At 45.8% G+C, this 22,082-nt stretch overlaps 1 protein-coding gene and 1 long non-coding RNA gene across 6 annotated transcripts in view; one reads left to right on the top strand and one right to left on the bottom strand.

Moving 5' to 3' along the window:
* Positions 1 to 2,383: 2,383 nt before the first annotated feature.
* Positions 2,384 to 6,751, bottom strand: LOC113198815 (uncharacterized). The gene is made up of 3 exons (XR_003302899.2): positions 6,524 to 6,751; positions 5,621 to 5,688; positions 2,384 to 2,573 (listed from the first exon to the last, which is right to left on the bottom strand). It is a non-coding gene; the product is annotated as an uncharacterized LOC113198815 (long non-coding RNA).
* A 118-nt stretch (positions 6,752 to 6,869) lies between these two features.
* Positions 6,870 to 22,082, top strand: part of Stx3 (syntaxin 3) — a 43,056-nt gene continuing 27,843 nt past the window's right edge. For all 5 annotated transcript variants that reach the window (XM_026411656.1, XM_026411657.2, XM_026411654.2 and 2 more), the window contains exon 1: positions 6,870 to 7,100. In XM_026411656.1, the coding sequence (XP_026267441.1) occupies positions 7,071 to 7,100 (30 nt within the window). In that variant the 5' untranslated portion in view covers positions 6,870 to 7,070. The remainder of the gene's footprint in view (positions 7,101 to 22,082) is intronic.

Below are 22,082 nucleotides of genomic sequence, written 5' to 3'. Positions count from 1 at the left end.
GCAGCTTCTGTCTCAAAGCAATGTCTAATGTGATTGAGGAACTCAAGGGACAGTTACACCAAGGGTCAAGTAATATAGTACTTTGAGACTTCAGAAGAGGGACAGGAGGGAGAAATGGCAATAATGGTGGGAGGTGGTGTTTGAACTGCATCATGACAAGTTTCCAGATCTCTGAAAATGCATTTCTGAAAGAGGGAACTGGCAGGGCACAAGGATGGGAAATCATCTCCCTGGGTCTCTGTTTCCTTATCTGGAAAAGTATAAAAATGTGCTGAAACATTTTATTTTTTGTAAAAGGCTCAGAAGCTTGATCAATAAAAACAATGACCAGAATTCATTTTACATGGAACTGAAATTTTGCTTTCTTTTTTTGATAGACAAGAATCCTAAAGGAAATCCTTTTGTTTCATTTGTAGTCATTTGCTGCTTCTTTTATGGTCTTCTATAATACACTCTGCTAGGACACTAGTTCTTTGGTTATTAGGTTTTTAGGTGGAATAAATGTTATGTGTTCAACTAGTGTGAAGGACACTGTGCTGATCAAACTACTATTAGGGGTTTGCCGCAGGTTTTCTCAGAGACTGCAGCATGGAAACCTGAGTCATGACTCTCAAAGATGAAGAATGCGAGGTGGGCTCAGTGGCACGTGCCTGTCATCCCAGTAGCTCAGGTAGCTGAGGCAGGAGGATCATGAGTTCAAAGCCAGCCCCAGCAAAAGTGAGGCACCAGTGATACCCTGTCTCTAAATAAAATACAGAATAGGGCTGGGATGTTACTCAGTGGTCTAGTGCCCGGGAGTTCAATCTCTGGTACAAAAAAAAAAAAAAAAAAAAAAAAGATGAAGGATGCATTTCACCTTATTTTTCACTTTCTTTGAGTGCCTTTTTAAGTGTATTACCCTGTTGAAACCTCTTATGAAAAGTGCTTTAGTAGCTGCTGTTGACTTTTCAATACTAAGAAGGTTATTTCATACTTGATTGAAGTATTACAGGCATTTCTCAATTCCTCATGTTCTTTGAGAAAGTAGTGCAGTTATAATGGGTTAGTTAGTATGGTCTATTCCAGGGATTGAATAAGGGAAGTGATGATTTCCATCTGTTCTCACATTTGTCTTCAAAAAACCCCATGAGATGTGTATGACTATTTATCTTTGCTTACAGATGAGGAACCTTAGGCCTAGGAAAGTTAAATAAATCCAAGATCACAGAGCAAGTAATAATAGAACTGAGATTGGACCTGGGCAGTTTGGTCCCACAGCCTGGGCATGCAATCACGAGCTCTCATGGCCTGCTATAAGTACCTTATGTGAGCTTGGAAAAACCATCTTATTTCTCCGTACTTAATTTAATTCACAATAAAATGGGGACAATATCCATTCTACCTCACCCCTAAGTTATTGGGAGATATCAAGAGAACTAAAAGTAAAGTAAAAGATTCAGCATAGCTACTCAAATTTCCAAATTGAGAAGTACTCACACTATGGGACTTACCCTTTTAATTAGTAAAATTATCCCAGTACCTCTTTCCTGTGTTTCATTATGATTATCTTACTAGTTTTGACAGCTATTCAAAGTGCTGTAAGAAACAATCTTATCTTCAGCAGGTCAGAAATAACTATAGGCTTTTTGTTCAGAATCTTCCTTACCAAATCTTCACATTTTCCCTACTAACCTCTTTGGTGTAGTACTTTGTGCTTTATGGATGCAGAGCCTGAGGAGTTTATGTAAAAACACAAAGCAAATTGTGGCACAAATAATTTACATTGAAATTCATAGACACAGACCTATAGTATATGATGTTTAATGTAAGAGAAACATCTGAACAACATGATATAAAACACCTTTGTCAATAAAGCATATTATTTTAAATCTAGAATTCAATTCAGCAACACCAAATTCATCCTTTAAGTTGTGTGGAGTTGCAATTGCATTTGGTTTTAAAAGCCAAAATCCAGGAAGGGTTTTCTTTCCTCCTTAGGGAGAGGGGAAGGATCCCCAGACCTATTTCATGAGAGCTATGGAGGAAAAATATCCAGTTGTTACTCACAGGCAGTTCATGGTCAATCTAGAGAAATGGTTATGTGAAAAACTAGGTTCAAGACAACATAAGATTTTTTTTTTTTTAAAGAGACTTGAACAAGTTGGGAGGTTGTGTACAGAGACAAGTATGGAAACCACCTGGGTGAAATGCAGAGAGCCTCTGTCTTGGAGGAGTAGGAATTTGTCAGACTTGACGTGGAAGAAGGACATAAGAGGCAGAGAGAAGTGGGATCTCATGGAAGGATGACTTAGGTTAAGAGAAGAGGTGATGGTTTGCTGAGGCTGACGGTGGAGCTGTGTGTCTGGAGTGACCTTATGCAAGGCCTTGGCCAGATTGGGCAAGACCTTGAATGTGATTCCAAGAAGAGTATGGACTCTCTCTTGGTAATGAGAACACAATGGAAAGGTGAGAACCATATTTTAAGAAGGTTCATTTAATAAGTTTAGTAAACATTTACTGAGTGTCTAGTACGTCTTGGTCCTCTGTTCAGGTCAGATTCCACATCAGTGAACAAGACAGACAAGGTTGCTCTCCTGTGGAGACAAGTGGCCAGGTTATTATTCAATATGGAAGGGTGCAATGGAGGAATCTAGGGTGCCAGAGAAGCACATTCAAGGGACACCTAACTCCCTCCTGGGAAGTAAGGTGTTTTTCCTTAGAACATTCTACTCTGAGGTCTGGGGACTGGGTTGGAGTTGTCCAGGTTGGTATGGGGGAGAAGAGAGCTCTAAGAAGTGAAGTTGCAAAACTCTGGCATTCATTTGGGATTTGAACTATGTCAGGCAGCCACTGAATTGGCTCCTGGCCTTCATGCCCTTGTATGATCCCCTTGCCTTGAGTGTGTGCTGAAGCTAGTGACTCAGTTCTAATAATAGAATGCAGCAAAAGTAATGGAATGTCACACCTGAGAATAGGTCTCAACAACTCTGGGGCTTCTCTTTCTTTCTCTTTATCCCTCTTACTTTCCTACTCTGGTAGAAAGAAGCTAGCTGCCATGCTGTGAGCTGCTGTATGGAGAGGACCATGTAGCAAGGAACTGAGGGACTCCTCCAACCAATCACCAGCAAGGAGTTGAGGTCTTCTGTCCAACAGCACTTAAGGAACTGAATTCTGCCAACCACCATATGAATAACCTTGGAAACAGGTCCTTGACCTTGAGGCTGAGCCATCCTGCCAAGCTGGACCTGGATTTCTCAATTGCAGAAACTATGAGATAATAAATGTTTGTTGTTTTAAACAGCTAGGTTTTAGAGCAAATTCTTAGGTAGCAACCGACAACTAATACAAACTGTAAGGAGGAGGAGACTGTCAATCAGGAGGTTTATTCTTCCTCTCTCCAGTGGGGAAGAGAAAGGATCTTCCTTTTCAATTCTCCAGCTCCCTTTATCTCTTTCTACTCAACACCAAACCCTGCAGACACTGCCTCAGGACACCCCAGACAGAAATGGTCTCACCTGTCTCACAGCAGCTGTGGCTGTACAGGTAGGGTTAGGTTTAGTCCTTTTCTTCAGTGGGAAAGACATTGGCTCAGCAGGAAGGAGGAAAGTGGAGTCCCCAAACTCAAGAGGCTCTCTTGGGTTTGTTTGTAAATGTGAAATTAAATATTGATGGTTTATGAATCAAAATGCAAACACTTGAATTAATCTTGACTATTTTTTTTTCCCCAGTGGGGAAACAGCTGCACTAAGACCCAGTAGGTGGGAGACCAAGTACCATCATAGGGCAGAAAAATACAAATACATCCAAGAGAGGGAGCTCCTACTAAGCACTCCCTACTCCAAGATCCTGTGGACCAGCTGGGTGTACTATCAGTCTTCCTGACCAGTCCGTGGACCCCTTCCCCCATCCCTTGTCCCACAGTTACTTGACTTTTTTTTTTTTTTTTTTTTGGTACTGGGGATTGAACTCAGGGCCTTGCACATGCTAGCTAAGTGATCTACCACTGAGCTATATCCCAACCCCGGGCCCTCTCCATTTTGTAAAAACTTGAGACAGGGTCTTGCCAAGTTGCTCAGGCTGGCCTCAAACTTGAGAGAGACTTGGGAGACCTCCAGTCTCATTCTCCCAAATAGCTGGGACTACAAGCCTGAGCCACTTTGTCCAGAATTACTTTTTTCAGTTTCTTGCACAGACAGTGGAATGGAATCCACACTTCTGCCTGAAAGAATAAGTATTAATATAAAATTAACAACTTAGAATTCATGCCTAGCAGGAGTTGTAGGGAAGGGTCCAAGTTTTTGATAACTACCTTCCAATAGAATGCCATAATAAAACAACATGTGCCGATGGGCTTCTCTCTCTGGGTTTCTGGATTTTAATTGCAGTTAAGAGGGCTCTTTATGGTATTTTCAATGTTTAAAAACTTTCAGAGAAATATAGACATTTTTGCTACAGCCACATAGAGTGAACAAAAGAATTGTTTTTACCCCCCATCATGGAAACATTCTTTTATAAGAAGCCAAGCTTCTTATTATAGAGTCTTGTTAAATAGTATATATATTTTCTAGGGATATGTCATTTTTTAAAATGAGAGATTTGTAAATAAAAATAATGATTATATGACAGTCTTGACTTTGAACAGTTGGGAATTATTAGTTTTGGTCAGTACCCTAATTTGACAGAGGAGAAAATAAGCTGTGTGATGTCAAGTGATGGCTATTTCATGGTAACTCAGGCCTCCTGGTCATGTGCCTGGGAATTGTGCTCCTTTCCTATAGCAACTCTCCCTTCATGGAAAGACCATCACGTGATTGAATTTCTTAAGTGTTTGCACAAAGGCCAGGAGCAAGAAATAATGGAAGTTATAGGGAGAGAAATTTTTGTTCAGTATAACAAAGAATTTTTACATATAGTTAGTGTTGTTCAACCATGGAAGGTGTTACCTTGGGAGTGTCTGCAAGAACTGGAAAAATTAAAATGCCCTCCCCCCCAAAGACTATTGAGTGTCCTATGGCATGTATCCTGTGATGGACTTATCTAATGCACTTTTCTGGGTTATTTGATTTTTATAATGGTACGTGCCTTGAATGGTTATGTAGCTATTTTCCAATTCTGTAAGTTAAAAAATGGATAGTAATGCAAATGATTCTTGTCCATAGAGATGCAAATAAATTTTATCAGGCAGAAGTACAACTGATCCCCCACCACAGAGACAGTTATGCCTTTATTATTATATTCATTTCAGCTTCCCTACTGCCTGTGTATCTGTTTTTTGAGTTCTCCTCTGCACAAGTTTAAGTCCTTACTGGTTCCTTCATTAATTAATGAACTAAATAAAATATTTGCGTGTTCATTTTATATTTGTACAAGAGCCATGATTTCACTCTTTTGAAAGCAATTATGTTTTAACAAGAACCCTTGAATGTGTTACGGTGGAGGATGAATGGCCACTTCTTGGTTCCTGCTATGGGATGGAATCCTTACTCTTGACTACGATGGTCCTTTTCAAACTTCCAATGTAGAGTTGTTCATCTCTCTGTCTCCTCTAGGAGACCCAATTTTCCAGAAGTGCAGGAACCTTGCTATCCCCACTAACAAAAATCAAAGGAAGGAGGTGTTGTATTATTTGTGATATACTCACCTTTTCCTTTTATGACCACCAGGGGGCATGGAAGTCTTCGTGGTAAACAAGACTCCACCTAAAGAGCGCTGGAGGCAGAAGAATATTTGCTGGACGTCATGGAGAGGATTAGGGCTTTGAACCGCAGGGCTAGTTCAAACAGCCCAACCCCTGTCATACAGACTATCTTTATGGCAGTCGATGAAGTCAGCGTGGAGCATGCATGTCGCAGAAGAGGGCAAAGTCCTGTTAGAACTACAAAACTATTTATAGCCTTTTAAACTGAATGCATAGAGCAACTTCTTTCCCTAAGTTGAGAATGACATCTTTGGTTCCTTAGTCCCATTTACTGAGTTCTCTTCTGCTCAATTTGTCATTGGTCTTCCGTTCCCCACCCCCCACCCCCCCCCCCAAAAAAAAATAGCGAAGGGAAGAGAGGGAGAAGGAAGAGAAGGGATAAGGAGGGAGGGGCAATTAGAACAGGTCCATCTTTTCATAAAACACCCGGGAACCTCTACACTTGGTAGGAAATGAGTAGACCTGTAGATATTCACAAGTAGACCAAGTAGATATTAAACGGCCAAATAGATATTATCTCCGACTTACAGATACGGAAACGGGTCCTATTGAGAAACAGAGCTTTCCCAAAGGTATACAAATTATTCACGGCAGGTGTCAGACCTCAACTACTAACAGCTTCCTTTACTCCGAGAGGCCCCAATGGCCAACAGTGTAAAACCCAAACTCCTGGCCGCAGCCTCACCCTTCCCTCCTCATCTCTAGTTATTCCTCTGGGACACCCCGGGACACCCCTTCCAGCCCGGGCCGCGCTGCTTCTGGTACTTGGAATGCCCTTCCTCCAGGGGGAATATCTCTTGAGTGTCATCAGAACATTTTCCTCCCACCCACGGCGGCACAAATCACCTTGTCTCAGTGGCTGGTTTTCAGGAGATGGTCCCACCCTAGCCATGAGTCAGCTGGGGGCTGGATCCCAGTCTAGTTCATGAATGGCTGTCGAGTAGAAAAGACGCCATCCAGGCCACCCCCACGGTTCTCCTAGCGGCAGGGTCCACCAGCGCCAGAGCCTCTACTCCTTTGAGGGACCAGGGGTTAGAGGTGGAGTGAGAGGCGCCAGGGGGGCCTGGCAGCGGCCGGGCGGGCGGGAGGGGCGCGGGCCCTTTAACGCGGAGCGCGGGCGCGGCCAGGTAAGGGGCGGGCCTGCGGGCGGAGGAGCGCTGCGCGCCGGCGCCGGCCCGGGAGCCGGATTTGGAGCGCTCGGCGGCGGCGGGGGCCGGAGGAGGCGGCGCGGCGGAGCCTCGGTGGCCTGGGACGCTCCTCCTAGCGAGGGCCGCCGCCCGCCTCCGCCTGGAGCTCCCTCGCCCCGGCCGGGACCGGCCGCCACTTCCGGCGGTTCCCCTGGGACGCGCTCACCTGGGACGCGTTACCTGCCTCCGGGCACCTGGGCTCCAGGATGAAGGACCGGCTGGAGCAGCTGAAGGCGGTGAGTCCCGCGAAGCCTGGGGCAGCGGGGCGCGGCCGGGAGGGGGAGCTGCTGGAGGGGGGGCTTCTCTTTGCTCCCCAAGTCCAGGCTGGAGGGCCGCCGAGCGCGAGGCCTGCCCTCTCCAGCCCCCGCAGCATCCCGCGCAGGTTCCTCACCCTTCCTGGTCCTGCAGGGTCATGTGCCGGTGATTCATCGTCCAGCAGCGATTTCCCTGACCGCCTCTAACCTTCCCACCCCCAGGTGGACAGGCGGGAGGTGCTTGGGCCGAGCGGGGCTCGCGGAGAGGTCCGGAGGGGTCACCCCACAAGTGTCGGGCTGCTGCTCGGCACCGTATCCATAACTGGTCTCCTTCGCCTGCCTTTCTGATTCCCTCCTGGGGCACACCGGCCCATGTTGACTCCTTCCCCGGGAGCAGCTCAGATATTCCGGGGACCTCTCCAGCTGTGGGCCGGTCACATGCTGGGATGGTTCCAGCTATCCGTCAGTGGTCTGTATTTAACCCGCACCTCCCTGCTATACGTCCCCCGGGGCACTCCCACCCTCCGCCCCCATTCCTTGGGACAGCTGTGGTCAGAGTAAAGGATCCTAAGATTAACCGCTGTGGGCGTTGCTTCACAAAAACTGAAACCAGGTGACTCTTTTGAGCCTGTTTCCTTGTGTGTCAAGTGGGAATGTTAGAGGTTTGTTTGAGGATCATAATGGGACAATATAGAGAAGCATTAAAACATGAATTTTGCAGTCAGATATTCACTGACTCATTCAATAATTATTGAGTGCGTTCTATAGCACAGGCCCCGTGTTAAACCTTGGACACTCAGTGACGCAGGCTCTACCTTAATGGAATTTCAAATCTTTCCCTTGATACAGTGTAGTCCATCTACTTGGAAGCAGCACATTAGGCCTTTGTCTAAACCTGCAGAATCTGATTCTTTATGAATCTTCCTAGGTGATTTATGAGCACATTAAAGTTTGGAAAGCACTGAACTGGGTTAGAAGTGGGGCTTTCTCCTGCCCCCCACTCCCCTGCTTACTGGCGATTCCTTAAAGTCCAAGCCTAAGTTATCTGTAAAATGAGTAGTTGTGAAAACTAAAAGCAAGAGAGTATGCAGAAGCACCCTTTGTATGGTGCATGCATGTAGTATTTATAAATGGTAAGTATTATGCTAATAAGTGTAAATGTCTTTTGGAAAATAGAAGTGTTAGGGTGTTGCATTTGTTTTTTTCTCTTCCATCTTTGCTTGGATGAGATCTTCATGACCCTTTCACATGCATTGGGTAGTAGGGCTGCAGAGGAGGCCAGGCAGCAAGAACAGGGGAACAGTTGCATACTGTGGGAGCTGTGGGTGTGAGCTTGCCCCTGCCCCAGACTTGCTCTTTGTCATGTGAGCCTCAGGGCATCCTGGTTACTTACAGGGCAGAATTTATTGTCTCTATTTTATAGATGGAGAAGCTGGAGCTGGCCCTGGGTAGGAGGGATGCCCCAGGTCATAGATCTGGTCAGGGCACAACCAGGAGAGGAACCCAGACTTCGGATACTCTTTCCTTTGAAGCATGCTGGTTGAAGAGGCAGAAAGGAAAGAAGGCTTTGAAGATTTTAGTATGTCATAAAAAAAGTGCCAAACTGAACTGCAGACAGAGGTGACCCCCTTCCTTATTCAGGAAATCCATTTCCAGAGGAAGATGCCCCCTGGCCCTTTAATAGCTCATTGTCAACAGAGTAAAGAGTCTTAACTGAGCTTTGAGTTCCAAGAATAAATGCAATTTGCTAGTGAACCCAAGCAGGTCCCTTTGCCTCTGTGCTTTGTGCTTCCTCTTACCCTCTATAAAAGGAAGCTAATGATATGTTTCTTCCCTTTACCCGTTGGGAGTGTAGTGAAAGTGAGACTGTAGAAGGTGCTGTTATTGTGGGAGTATTGTTCTGAAATCACAGGGTGGTTGCTGTTAGGTTTTGGAGTAGAGAAATGCGGGGCAGCACAGTGCTAAGAGGACTGGGTTGCAGGTTCAAAGCCTTCTAATTGTGACCATGTTATTAATTAGCTGTGTTGCTTTTGCCACTTTACCCTTCTGCTTCTTGATGCTTCCTTTGTAAAAGGAGGACTTTAGTTGATCCCAGAAGACCCTCCTGGCATTATTAATGGTCTCTGTGAAGACCGTCAGGATTTGTGTGTGTTCTGGCCTGTAGTTCATCTCCTCTACCTGTTGCCCCAAGAATCACCTTCACTGCAACAAGATATGCCAACGTCTTTCTCTGGTTCCTTTTCTCAACCAAAAGTGTTTGCTAATCTTCATGAAATGAGAGTAGCCTGTGCAATGTCTTTCTAAACCCCAGGAAGGGAGGTGGTAAGTGCCTTCAGATAGCAGGAAGGTTGGCATGTGAATGAGATTAGCTTTGCTCTGTGTAGATACCAGGGGAAGGTGTGGGGTGGGTGGATAGAAGTCAGGAATTGGTAAGAGCAATTTTACTGTTCAAAGATAGGGTAGGCTGACTGGAGAGGTGGCAAACCCTCCAGCAGGGTTTCTTTCCTAAGAAGCTTGTAGGGATGTTAAATGCTGCAGGAATTTGAGTATCTTTTTGAAGGAGAGAAGTTGAACCAGGAGATTTAGGCCTCCACGAACCCTGAGAATGTATGATCCCATAAGATATTTTATTGTGAGCCTCTCCTGAGCTTCACTGTTTGTGATGTGAGTCTGTCTCAAGGATTTGGAGACCATAAGGATTTCCCCTCAGAATGGCACCTATAAGGTGGACCATTATCCTTTTTCCCTAGCATCATTGTGGGGGTGAAATGAGATAATCCATGACAATCACCGACCACAGTGAATGTGAGTTCTCTGTACTAGGCCCCCTGGGAGTAACACCCACACTAAATTAGGGCAGACCTTCCCAAGGCCATGGTCACAAGCCTTGGTGTACCTCGTCTCTTGTGCTGCCCCTCCTGATGGACTCCCTCAGGAGCTTGCTTCTGACCTGGGAGAGGCTTGCCAAGAAGGTACAGTGCCCACATCCAGCCTTTCTTAGTGGTTTTTCTGATTTCTCTGTAGGTGAACTTTGAACTTGCTGAGTCTGGACAATTCCCAGTCTAGGGACCTTCTTGTCTGGTCCTCTTTTCACTCAGCAAACATTTACTGAGTAACCACTGTGTTCCAGACCCTGCAGTAGGTGCTGGAGTGGAGTGGCAACTAACACCTATTTCTGGCCCTTAGCAAGCTCATGGTCAGGTGGGGAGACACACAAGAAATAGACACTGTGATACACCATCCTTGTGGCAGAAGCAGCCGCTGGAAGACCTGACTGGCTGGCCTCTGAGATGGGGATGAGCAAGGAGGTGGGACTTCCAGAAGTAAAGCTTTTGAGTTCAGGTCCTTCTTCAAGTGTAATCTACTGTCTTCAGATGCATGTAGAGTCCCTTAGGAAGAAAGACCAGGAGACTGTATTTTCTCAACCACTCTCCCATGGGTGAGTGCTTCATGTATAAACCATCGAGAATATAAAAATGCAAAAAGCATTCACACAGGTGCCTGTGTATGGCAGCCACTGACTGCCATGGTCAGAGCCTTTTGACCTCTATGTGCTTTGCATCCTGCTGTATATGACATTAAGCAGAATTATTGTACAAAGTCCTGGTCTTAAAGAGTAAGTGGCCATAAAGGGAAGACAAAGAAATGTATTTCTTGGAAGAGAACAAAACCCCCAAAGTCAAAGGTAGATAATGGAGAAGCCAGTGATGTATGGAAAAGAGGTCTGGGACTTTGGATCCCCTGGGAGACTGATCTGTGGAGTGCCTTAGACCCTCCAAGATCAGCACCAGTGGGCACACTAATGAAATCAACTCCCTGGGGCTCTAGAGGGCGGATTTACTTTTATTCTCTCTGTCCTGTCTTGTGTCTGGCCCCTTCCTAGTGGGCTGTGCTGTCCTCCTTCCCCAGTGAAGCTCAGGATGGTGCTGATCCCTTAGAAGCAGGAAGCTATATTTTCCCTCTACCTGTACATGCTGACTGAGCCCCTACTCCGCGCCAGGTGCTTCGGATCATCACCTAATCTTGACATACCAACCTACCCCTTTGTTGGGATTCTGTCCTTTAGTGATAAGATTTCTTATTAGTCAGGATTCCTTCCTCCCCTCCTCTCTCAACCTGGGAGGATTCATTTCCTGGGAGAGATGTTTTGCCGGGAGCAGAGCTGGGATGAGGGTGACTGACGGGGATTGAGAAGGGATTACAGACCCATCAGCCCGTGGCCAAGAGAAAATGCCTGGATGAGAGAAGGGGATTAATTTTATTTTTATTCCTGTAAGTGTGGGGGAGGGAGGGATTGGCAGGCGCCAAGGCAGAGATGTTGCGCAGGATCTTGTCCTCTCTTCCCTCCAGCACTTCCTTCCCCTCTTTGGTCAGCATTTATACCCATCTCCCCAAATTCATTCTTTATAGACAGTGCTCCCTAACTACAGCCTAGAATGCTCCCCCTCGGTCCTGCAGTTTGTGTTGACTGTATGTTGCTTTACAATTAAATACTTTGAAGTCAGTCCGGTTTTTATTACCATGAAGTGGGTTTGAAAACAACCTTCTACTTTTTTTTTTTTTTTTTAAGATCTGGACTCTGTCTTTAACAGTTGATCTTCTGTGTTGAAGATCAATGATTCTTTTTGTTGTCACCATATCAACTACAGTAATAATTATAATTTATTAAGCAGCTACTTTCTGTTGGGCAGCACTTGCGTTAGGTGCCTTGCCTACCTGATCCTCTCAATCCAGCAAGGCAAGGCAGTCTTATGTATTCTTCCCATTTTACAGGTGAGGGAGTTGAGGCTTATGTTTGACAGAGATCCCCAGCTGGAAAGTGGTGGGATCAATAATTGAGTGAGTCTCTCTTATATATTTGTATCATGCCCTGTGCTGTACTATGATCATTTCCCTCACCGCACTTTATGCTCCTCAGTACAGTGGCAGATAATGATATCCCCCTGGGTCTCAGGGCCTAGCTCTCTTCCTGGTAGGTGCGTGTTAAACATTCTTTTGTTGGCTGATCAACAGCAGCTTATGCACCCTTATGGGCCTTATGCACCTCTTATTCATTATTAGGATTGATTTTTTTGTGCTCTATTCCCTGTGAGTTGGTGAAACTTTACCTGCTTAAAGTGGAACATTTACTCCGGGAACCCATAAATTTCCTAATGAAGCCAGAAGTCACGGTCCATCCCCCAGGATGAATGAGTTCCAATGTACCTACCCTTACCTAAACCCTCAGCCCAAGATGACATGGAGGGCTGACTCTTATTGGAAAGACAATGAAGGAGAAGATGTAGGTATCTCAGTGAAAATCTAGCTATCTTATTTTCCCTTGCAAAATCCTCCTTGTCCTTGAAGGCTGGATTCCAGTATCATCACTGTATGGATGTTTCCCAGGCTGACCACACTGACCATACCTTCCCTGACCCCCACTTGATTTTTTTTGTTGATATATAAAAACAGCCTCATTGGTATTGCAAGTTCAGAAGCTGTCTGCCCTGTTAGGTCCAGGACTCTGGAACAGAGCACAGCCCCCCACACGCCTCCTTCTCTCTCAGCCCAAAGCTTGGAAGACTGAAAACCAGACCATTCAGGGGATGAACGGGGTTATTTTGTCAGTGGATTTACCTGCAGATTCTGTAGTCCCTGAGGAGCCTTATCTCCAGCCTCCTTTATTTATTTGTTTATTTATTTATTAATTATTTTCTGGTTCTGGGTCTTGAACCCATGGCTTTGTCCATGCTAGACAAGCTCCCTGCCAACTGAGATAAATCCCCAACCCCCTTTTATTTTATATATGGCCCCTTTTCAGGTCCCTGACCCCTGCTTTTAGGCATTAACAGGCTATTTCCAAAGCCACATTCTGCAGTCTTTGTGTGGCGACAGTCTGAAGTTCAGCCCCCTCCTAAAGAGACTGGTGAAGCGTGTACTATTTGGGTATGTTCTGCTGTCTGGGTTAGGGCAGGGCGACTTGGTGTGACATCAGGTGCCGGTGTTTTTTTAGAAAATCTTTTTGTTTTGGACTATGTTTCATTTTACAGAAAAGTTACAAAGATACTTCAGAGGTTCTTGTCTACCCCTAGCTGGTTTCCCCTATGATAACTGGTACCTTATTATTCATTAAATGCCAGGCTGTATTTGGATTTCACTCGTTATTCCACCCATGCCCTTTTTCTGTCCTAGGATCCAATCCAGGACACCACATTGCATTTGGTGTTGGGTTGTCACGTCTCCTTAGCTTCCTCTGGCCTGGGACAGTTTCTCAGTTGTCCTTTGTTTCTCATGACCTTGTCAGTATGGCACTGTTTTATGGTGCTTTGGAAGTGCATTTCCTAGGGCCAGTGCTGCTGCTGCAGCTGGGGTGGGGGTGGGTTAGCTGCTAAGAGTCATCACTCCTTGATGGTTGAGAACAAAGGCTCTGGGGCCAGCAGCCCGGGCCCTCTCCCAGCTGTCCACAGGATACCTGGCATCTTTGTGCATTAGTTTTCTCAGCTGTAGGATGGGAAGTGTCCCCAGAAGATTAGCTTGGGGATTAAACGCTCTGGTAAATATAAAGTGCACGTCTTATAAGGATCCTTAGCTGACTTAGAGCTTTCAACGAATGCTTCATGTTTTAACTGTGATTTAAGTATTCCAGAAGGGCCATGTGGGAAGGGAGTTATGGGACAGGATGAAAGGAAGGTTTGAGGAGAGGTCTGAGAAGGGTGTAAGATAGTGTTCCTTCCTTCCTCCTTCTGTGTCCTTAAGCTGAATGCTGAGGAGGTGTTGGGGGGGGCAGGTTTGGAGGGTGGAGGAGGGAGAGGAAGTCTCAAAGAGATGAAGAATCCTGGGTGGAGGAGGAAGAAACTAAAGGGAAGCTGAGTTCTCCAGGAGGAGAAAGAAGATATTATTTAGATTTGTTTGAATGGCTCCAGGGGTTGTTAGGAACACCTGGTTAAGAGAATAATTCTGTAAAAAGGGCCCATTGTGCTGACCCCCACATGCCTTTTTTTTTTTTCCCCCAAGGAGCAATTTACCTGCAGCCCTGCCTGGCCTAAGTGAACAGAATAGGTCATATTCCTCAGCAAACTACTTGTTAACTGCAGGAGAAATGTAGGCCTGAGATAAGTTGATAAAGAGGAATCCAAGTTACCCTGGAGGGGGACTTTTGTGACCAGATCCTGAAACTCTGGGAGATCAGGATAATTCCTCCTGACCATAAAATCTGTAAGAATGTATGGTTAGGAATCCAGTTAGAGCCGTTCAGCGTCCACCAGGGTGACCTAGAACTGTCATGGCAATTGGTACTTGAAAGTCTGATGTCATCTTGCTCTCAGTCAAAAGTCAAGAGTTGGACATGAGTAGGACTCTGGAAACTTTTTTGGGATCCCCAGTGAGACTGGAATGCAGGAGAGGCCTGTTGTGCCTTTCCTCTCTGAGAGGACCCACTCTCTCCCTTTAGAGGGTCCCTCTTCCTTTTTACTATGCCTTCAATAAATTCATGCCTGAAATCTTTCTGACTCGATCATAAGAATCGGGGTGTGAAGAGGGATCTTCTCACTGCCTCAGTTTCTCAGACATCCCTCAGCTCTGTCGCAGGGTGAGAGAGAAGGCAGAAAGAAGATGTGGTCTTTTTACCTGCAATGGCCTTGTAGGTTTTCTTGGAGTAAGTCCATCCAGTTTTCAAAATTTCCCCAAGGAGCTACCTCTGCAAGGATTCTCTGCTGATAGGCTTGCACCTTCCCTGGCTGTGCCTTGTGTCCAGGTGAGGTTGGGCACCTGTCTTTTCCTGGGTGTGCTTATACTTTCCTTGTACTGTGTGCTGTCATCACTCACCAGGTGCGGCTGGAAGCGCCTGTCGGTCCATCTGCCATCTGAGACAGTGAGATCCTGGAGAGCTGGGGGGGTTTGAGTGTGTTTGTGGTTTTCCAGCGTCTATACTGTGGCTTAACAGATGTTAGATGTTCCATAAATACTGTTGGATGAGTGAACAAACACATGAGTCTGTTACCTGGCATGGAACCTTCCTGTGAGTGAAGAAGACTGGGGATGTGGGGGTTGGTTATGAGACCTTGAGTTCCCTCTCCAAGTTGATGTAGCAGTGAATCTTGGATTGGGCCAAGAGGCTCCAAAATCAGCTCTTTTTTTCCCCTCATGAGCTGGGTAATCCTGGTTGGATTAACCTTCCTAACCCAGATTCCTTATTGATAAAGATGACATCTACCCAGAGGGGGTCTCCCAATCCTCTCTTTTCTTGTGTTCGCTGCTTCTACCCAGATCGAGCTCACGTATTGAGAAGCAAAAGCAGTTAGGAACTAAATGACATGTGGGGATGGAATTTGTATATAACAAATATAATGCAAGTTTAAGAACCTTTTTATTTTTTTTATTTTTTGGTATTGGGTTTTGAATCCAGGGATGTTTTATCACTAAGCTATGTTCACAGCTCTTTTTATTTTTTATTTTGAGGCAAGGTCTTGCTAAGTTGCTTAGGTCCTTGCTGAGTTGTGGAGGCTGGCCTCAAACTTGTGATCCTCCTGCCTTAGTCTCCTGAGTCTCTGGGATTGTAGGTGTGAGCCACCACACCTGGCCGAATAGAAGTTCTTTCAAAAGACACATGGAAAAATAAGAAATAATGACCCTGTATTAAGACAAAGAAAATGCATAGACTACAAGTCATATATTCTCGGACAGAGATGTAATTAGGAATCACAATACAATAATAATCCTCCCCAGCTTACCCACCTTGGAAATTTCAAAACACCTTCCCATGTAACTCTTGGCTTAAAAATGAATCAAAATAGAAGTGACACACTATTTAGAAGTGAATGCTAATGAGAGCAGTAAATGTCAAGTGGTGAGAATGTAGCCAAAGCAGAATTTGGAGGGAGCTCTAGTTCTTTAAAATGACAGTTTCAAAATAAATGAAGTAAATTCCAGTAACCACGTGAACTTCACTCTTGCTGAGACACTGGCTATTACCTTTGGAGAACTGGCAGTTTTAAAAGCAAGGCTCCATTCTCTACTTGAGGTGGTGTGAACTTGGGCGTTTAACAGAGTTTATGTGCCCAGAGTTGCTCTGAGCATTTCACATTGTAATAGCTCATTTAATCCTTACAACAATTCTATGAGCAGATTATTCTGATCCTGTTACAAAAAAGGAAACTGAGTCAGAGAGTGGTTAAGTAACTCATTTAAGAGGACACAGCTCCTGAGTGTCAGAGTCAGGCTGTGAACTCTCAAAGTCAGATTTATCTCTACATACATGCTCATTTACAGGATTCTATGCATCGGTATCTTTTTCATTCACTCATGTAGATTAATTCAGTTTAGATCAGTAGACGCTGCAGCGTCCTCTGAAATGAGCTAGGATGTGTTACCTGGCCAGACTGGGAGGTGCCTTCAAGTAGCATGTAAAGGTGTAAGCAGGGGCCCTGGGCTACCACAGAGCAGCCTTTGAATCCTAATGATGCCATCTAGTAGCTGAATCATTTCAGATAAATCATTTAACCTAATTAAGCAATCACCTTATCTGTAAGTGGGCAAATTAAAATTTGTTCCTCATAAGGTTGATGTGAGAATTAAATAATTTGAAACCACGAGAGTACTGCCAACACCACCACCACCACCACCACCACACCACTACCTCCACCACCACCACCTCCACCACCCACGCTGTCTGCTATGATTTGTTATGGCAGAATGGGTGGAGGGAGTCCTCAGGGACTCTGGCCTGCTTCCAGTTGTCCACTGACTTAATCTGGTAATGAGTTTATTCCTCAGCGTCTTCTCCCACGCAGGGTGAGTTGCTTGCCTTCCGTCTCTCAGCTAGAACAGAATCTTCAAAGCCAAAGCTGGCTCACCCAGGGTCCCCTTGTCTGTCATTTCCTCTTGGTTCATCTGACTAGGGTATTGTGGACGGTAAGATCGGCACAAAGGGGAAGTGTTCCTTTGGCGGGGGTTTCACTGCAACAGAGAACAGTGTCATGGGGAGAACTGGGCATGGGAGAAGGGTCATCTGACTCTTTAAATGGGAAATGGATTATACCCGGTGCTTTTTGAGAGCCCACATGCTCACTCAGAATTCTTGTCTATAGACCAAAGAAGAGGGACTGGAAATCCCAGATGTCAGGCAGTGTGTGCATGGCGTGTGTCCATGTGTGTTGGAACCCGTGCAAGGAAGCGTGGTCTCTTGTCTTTGACCCACAGACCCTCATCCTAGAGAAGGCAGGTGGTGGGTGTGGGCAGCAGATGCTCTTGTCCCTCTGAATCAGGTCTATCAGGAGAGTCTGGGTTTATAATAAGTCTTTGTTTCCAGAGTGAAGAACTGTTTCGGGGTGGGGAGGAGAAGGTACAGCATTTTTGGTCACCTGCACATGTGTTGGGAGGTTCCCGCCTACCACTTCACAGTCCTTTACTATCCTGCTGTGGGATGTGAAGGACCAGATGTCCCTCCCCTGTGTCCTTTGTTTCACCCAGAGACTCCTTCCTGGGAACTCCTGGCCTTCTGGCTCCTCCTGCCACCCTCTCCTCTGGGGGTCAGGGCACCTATGGGAAGAGGCGGTCAGACAGCTGGTGAAGGAGGTCTTCCTCTTGTGGGGTGACTTCCTTTTTCTTTCTCTGTCCCTGCCCTGTCTTTCTGCTCTGATCTGTAAAATCCTTAATGAAATGCTGTGGGGCAGCCCTGCTTCCATTTAGGGAGGGGCAGGAATTCATCTCCTTTTCTCTCTTCTGGAGGGCCCCTATTTATCTGCTTCAGTGGTTTTTCTGTTTTCTTTCTTTCTTCCTTGTTTTGACAACCGGACACTTTCTTAGAATGAAATCTTGTATCCACTGTATAAACAGGTGAAAGTGAAGTTATGCAGATTAGAGAGGGAGGCAAGGCCCAGGAGCCCTGCCTGTAGGCCTCCCCTCCCCCTGACTCCCCTGGGTGGCTTCTGAGGCATCCTGGGGTTTCCCCAAACCACAGTAGAAAGCTAACCTGACTTGCTGAGAAACTTGAGGTTTAACAAAGACAATTGTTGTCCCCTAGGCCTGCAGCTCCTGTCTCCCAGCCCAGGGTTCTTTCTGCAGAGCTGGACTGCTGCTCTCCTGGCTCCTGGCTGCTCTTGTGATACCCTTGTGATACCCTTTGTGCAGGGTACAGTGCCCTAAGAGGCCCCGAGACAGGCGACCTATTCCTGAACCTTGACTCTGTCGGCGGCTGGGAGACCCTGAATAAATTACAGCTTCTCTGAACTGCACTTGCTTCACTACAGACTGCAGATAGGATTGGATGACATGGTGTACAGAAAGCAAGGAGGGTGTGGTGACTACCCAGCACTTTGTAGGGGCCCTACAGGTGGCAACTCTTTTTATTAACTGAGCTAGTGAAAAGGGGCCCGTGGTCAGATGGACTGAGGATGGTGGAGAAGGCAGTTTGAAAGGCAGCACTGAGTGAGAGGATGGCCGGTTAAATTGCTTGAGCTTGAGTTCTGGGCCCCTCAGTTCTTCCCACTTTCTGTGCAGAGGGAAGGTCATAACCTTGGCTGTGAATTCTCAAACTTGGTGTACATTTGAGGGTCAAGTGTGGGGAGACACATCCCTAGCTGGAGCCCAGTGTTGCTTAAGTCATTCCTAATATCTCCCATCTTTTGACATGAGAGGCGTCAAGAGGCTGGGCGGGGAGGAAATGGGTGCTGGGCTCATGTTCCCCTGTACTGACCCCTTACCCCCACCCCCTCGTGGCTGATCTTGCAGCTGTTGTAACGTTCCTATTACCACATACTCCGATTCTTTGATAATGATGCTGAAGTTCTCTTCTCAGCTAAGCCCAGTCATAGGCCTGAGGATAAAGGGCATTGTATGCTTTCCTTGCCTTTGGGGTCTCCAATGCCCCTTGGTCTGCAAGAGCCACCTGTGTCAGAAAGGAAGGAGCCCCTCCTGGGATCTGGTAGAGTCTACTCTGTAGGGGATCCCTGGGGATAGTTCCAGGCTCATGTGACTCCAGATAACAAGTGATGATGGCCTCTTCCTGCACATCTGATCTGGATTAAATGTTGTTTTCTACTTTTGGAAATAGCGTGCTGCGTGAGGGGGAAAACTCTAGGAGAAGCTAGAAAGCCAGAAACCCAGGCTCTATTCTGTGTGTGTCAGTAACCCATTGTTTGGTCCATTGGGTAGGAACTTTAAAATATTATTTAATCCTCAAATGAGTCCTGGCAGGCTGTTTTTAAAATACGCATTTATATATATGTAAGTTATATATGTATGTGTGTATTTATATGTATGTATGCTATATAATTTTAATAGAGGAAAGAGGCAGGGAAGAGGAGGGTGGCTTTTCAGTGATTCCTCCTTGTTGGCATAAAACCCAAGAGTAAGTTTTGGCGGTGTTAGTAGGCATGCAGGCAGAAGGTGACAAGCAGGTGACAAGTCGATGGATACGTATTTTTTATGTGCCAGCCTTGTGCCAGGTGCCCTGTAGCTACTAAGTCTTAAGAGATACTGTCTCTGACCTCAAGTTGCTTAAAATTGAGGTCAGAAGTAGAGATTACAACCCATAAAATTCTTAGATGAAAAACTGGGGGCAGTTTTGTGGGGTAGATGTGATCAAAGGGAGACTGTGAAGATAGAGTTTGGTTAGCAGAGGAGGCTAAGAGATGTTCCAGCCACTGGGTATTTGTGGTGGCAGGGAGGGTGCACAGAAGCCCAGGAGCAGGAATGGGTGTGATGGGTGCAGAATACAGTGAGATCAGGTGGAGGGAGAAGGCTCCTGGTGGAGAGCAGGGGTATGACTCTAAGGCATAAAAACGCTGGTTTCCAAAGAATCTTGAAAGGCAGACTGAGGCCTTGAACTTGACAAGGCAGTGACAAGGAACTATCATATATGGAGAAATGGGGATATAATGCGATTAGAGCAGAGAGATAACCAAATGGGTGGGAGGCTGTTGCAATGACATGGGGCCCAATGCTCAGTCAAGGTCCAGTGACATGCTATTATTTCTGTGTCACAGATGAGGAAATGGAGACTCAGATACAGAACCATGTGTTTAAGTCTCAGTGACCAGCAAGTAACAAGGCAGCGATGCCTTGGAATGGATCTTATTGACACATACTTGAGGTTTTCCCCTTCTGTGTGCGTCTCCAGATGACCTTGGAAGAAAGGACACTCAGCAAAAGCTTATTAACTTTCCTTTCCAGAGGAAGACAGGTTCCTGCTTTTTAGTAAGAATTGCAGAGATCTTATTGGTAGAGGAACCTGAGGAGGCTGATGAGAAGCCTGAGTGTTGATGTTTGACCAAGGGAACATTTGTCTCAAACTTTATAAGTCCAGGCTGCTGAACTCTGCTGAAGTTAATTATTTATTCAGTTAAAATTAATGCAATTTCCGTTAAATGCCTACTCTGTGTTAAGTACTCAGGGACTATGTGGGATCAATTAATTCATGACAACTACAGTGCTGAATTTTAATTGCAAGGGACAAAGCCAGCTCTGGCTAATGAACAAAATGACTGCATTGGGAGGATCCTGTTCAACTCACTGAGGGGATACTGCGGAAGATCTGCAGACCCTGCTGAAAGCCAGGGGTCACCCTGGACAGGAAGGAGGGTGGCTCTGTTGCATGCTGCCATTGGTTAGCTCAGCTCTGTTCACTTCAGACTCCCCTCACAAGTGACATTCCTCTGGGTGCTCAGGTCACCATTGATGGCCTCCCCAGAATCACATGGGATGTGATTTAGAGAAAGATTTATTGAATGGACAGCAGACACCTCCCCCGCAAACACACACAAAGAATCTACTTTAGCAGATACATAAGGCAATTCTGAACCACCAGGAGTTTATCATTAGAAAAAATAGATAAATAAAGGAATAAAAATAATAGCCTCTGGCGGTTGCTGTGTAAGCGTTGTACAAAGTGCTTAGGGAGGTTGTAAATTTTGCATGGGGGAGGCATGTGTCAGGTAAGGTACACAAAGGTTATCTGAACCAAGTTTTAAGGGCAGAGTAAAATTTTGCCAGTTGGACAAACGCCCTTCAGGAAGAAGCCCTTGGGTGACAGTAGTGATGTGAAAAAGAATGTGTGCAGGAAATATAAGGAATTCTAAGTGTGTAGACCATCAATGTGGGTGGGGCTGGATCTTAAAGGGCCCTGTGTGTTCTCGTAGGTATTTTGGGAGTTTTAATTCTAGCAGATGAGCGGTCATTAAATAACTTTAGGTGGCAGAGGGACGTGATCAGTTTCGTTTTAGGAAGATTATTGTGGAGGTATTAGATTCTACTCCCTTGAAAGTGCCTATTAATCTAGGGAAGCTGGTTTTTGCAGAGCAGCCAGAGAGTGAGATGCTGCGAGAGAGAGTCATGAGACTTCTCCAAGGTTGGAGAACCCGATATATCTATGGGAAATCCCAGTGACTCCTTGTGTGTGTGTAGGGGGATGGTAGTGGGTACAGGAAAAAGGCTCCTGGTGGTCTCTTTGCCTGTGGAGTTCTGAGTGTTTGGGTGACGTGTCTTGGGCCATAGGCTGCTGAAGGTTGTGCAGAAGCAGGCATAGGGGTTTCCCCTGCGCCACCTGCCCCCTCAGTATCCAGTTTGCTCTCTGTGTTTATGAGTTTGCAGTGTGCAGTTCAGCAGTGGACTGGGGAGAACAATCCGGAAGAATGTAGAAATAGCTCGGGCCCTTGTTGCGGGGTGGGAATGTAATCATTTCCTTAGCCATTTGGTGATTCTGCAGAGGAAGGTGAATAAAATTGAGAAATCGTGGGTCCCCAGAGGTTGCTGGGGCCGGGGAAGGGAGGAGAGTTTCCTTTTTCCTTTTGAACAATAGCTGACAGGGGACAGCATAGCACCATTTCCTTTGTAATAGGTGGTATCTAAAAACAGGAAAATTTTTTTTACTCCAGCTATGAGAATCCATAGTTCATGCTTTGGAGGAACTGTAGCTAGAATTTTCTCAAAGGGTCCAGAACCAGTAGATGGGTTAGATAGAATCTGCTTGTCGTTATGTGGTAGCTGAGT

The sequence above is a fragment of the Urocitellus parryii genome, chromosome 4 (assembly GCF_045843805.1).
Source record: "Urocitellus parryii isolate mUroPar1 chromosome 4, mUroPar1.hap1, whole genome shotgun sequence".
Classification (NCBI taxonomy): Eukaryota; Metazoa; Chordata; class Mammalia; order Rodentia; family Sciuridae; genus Urocitellus; species Urocitellus parryii.
Note: the sequence above shows the minus strand (reverse complement) of the source record. Positions and strands in the feature narration are given on the sequence as shown.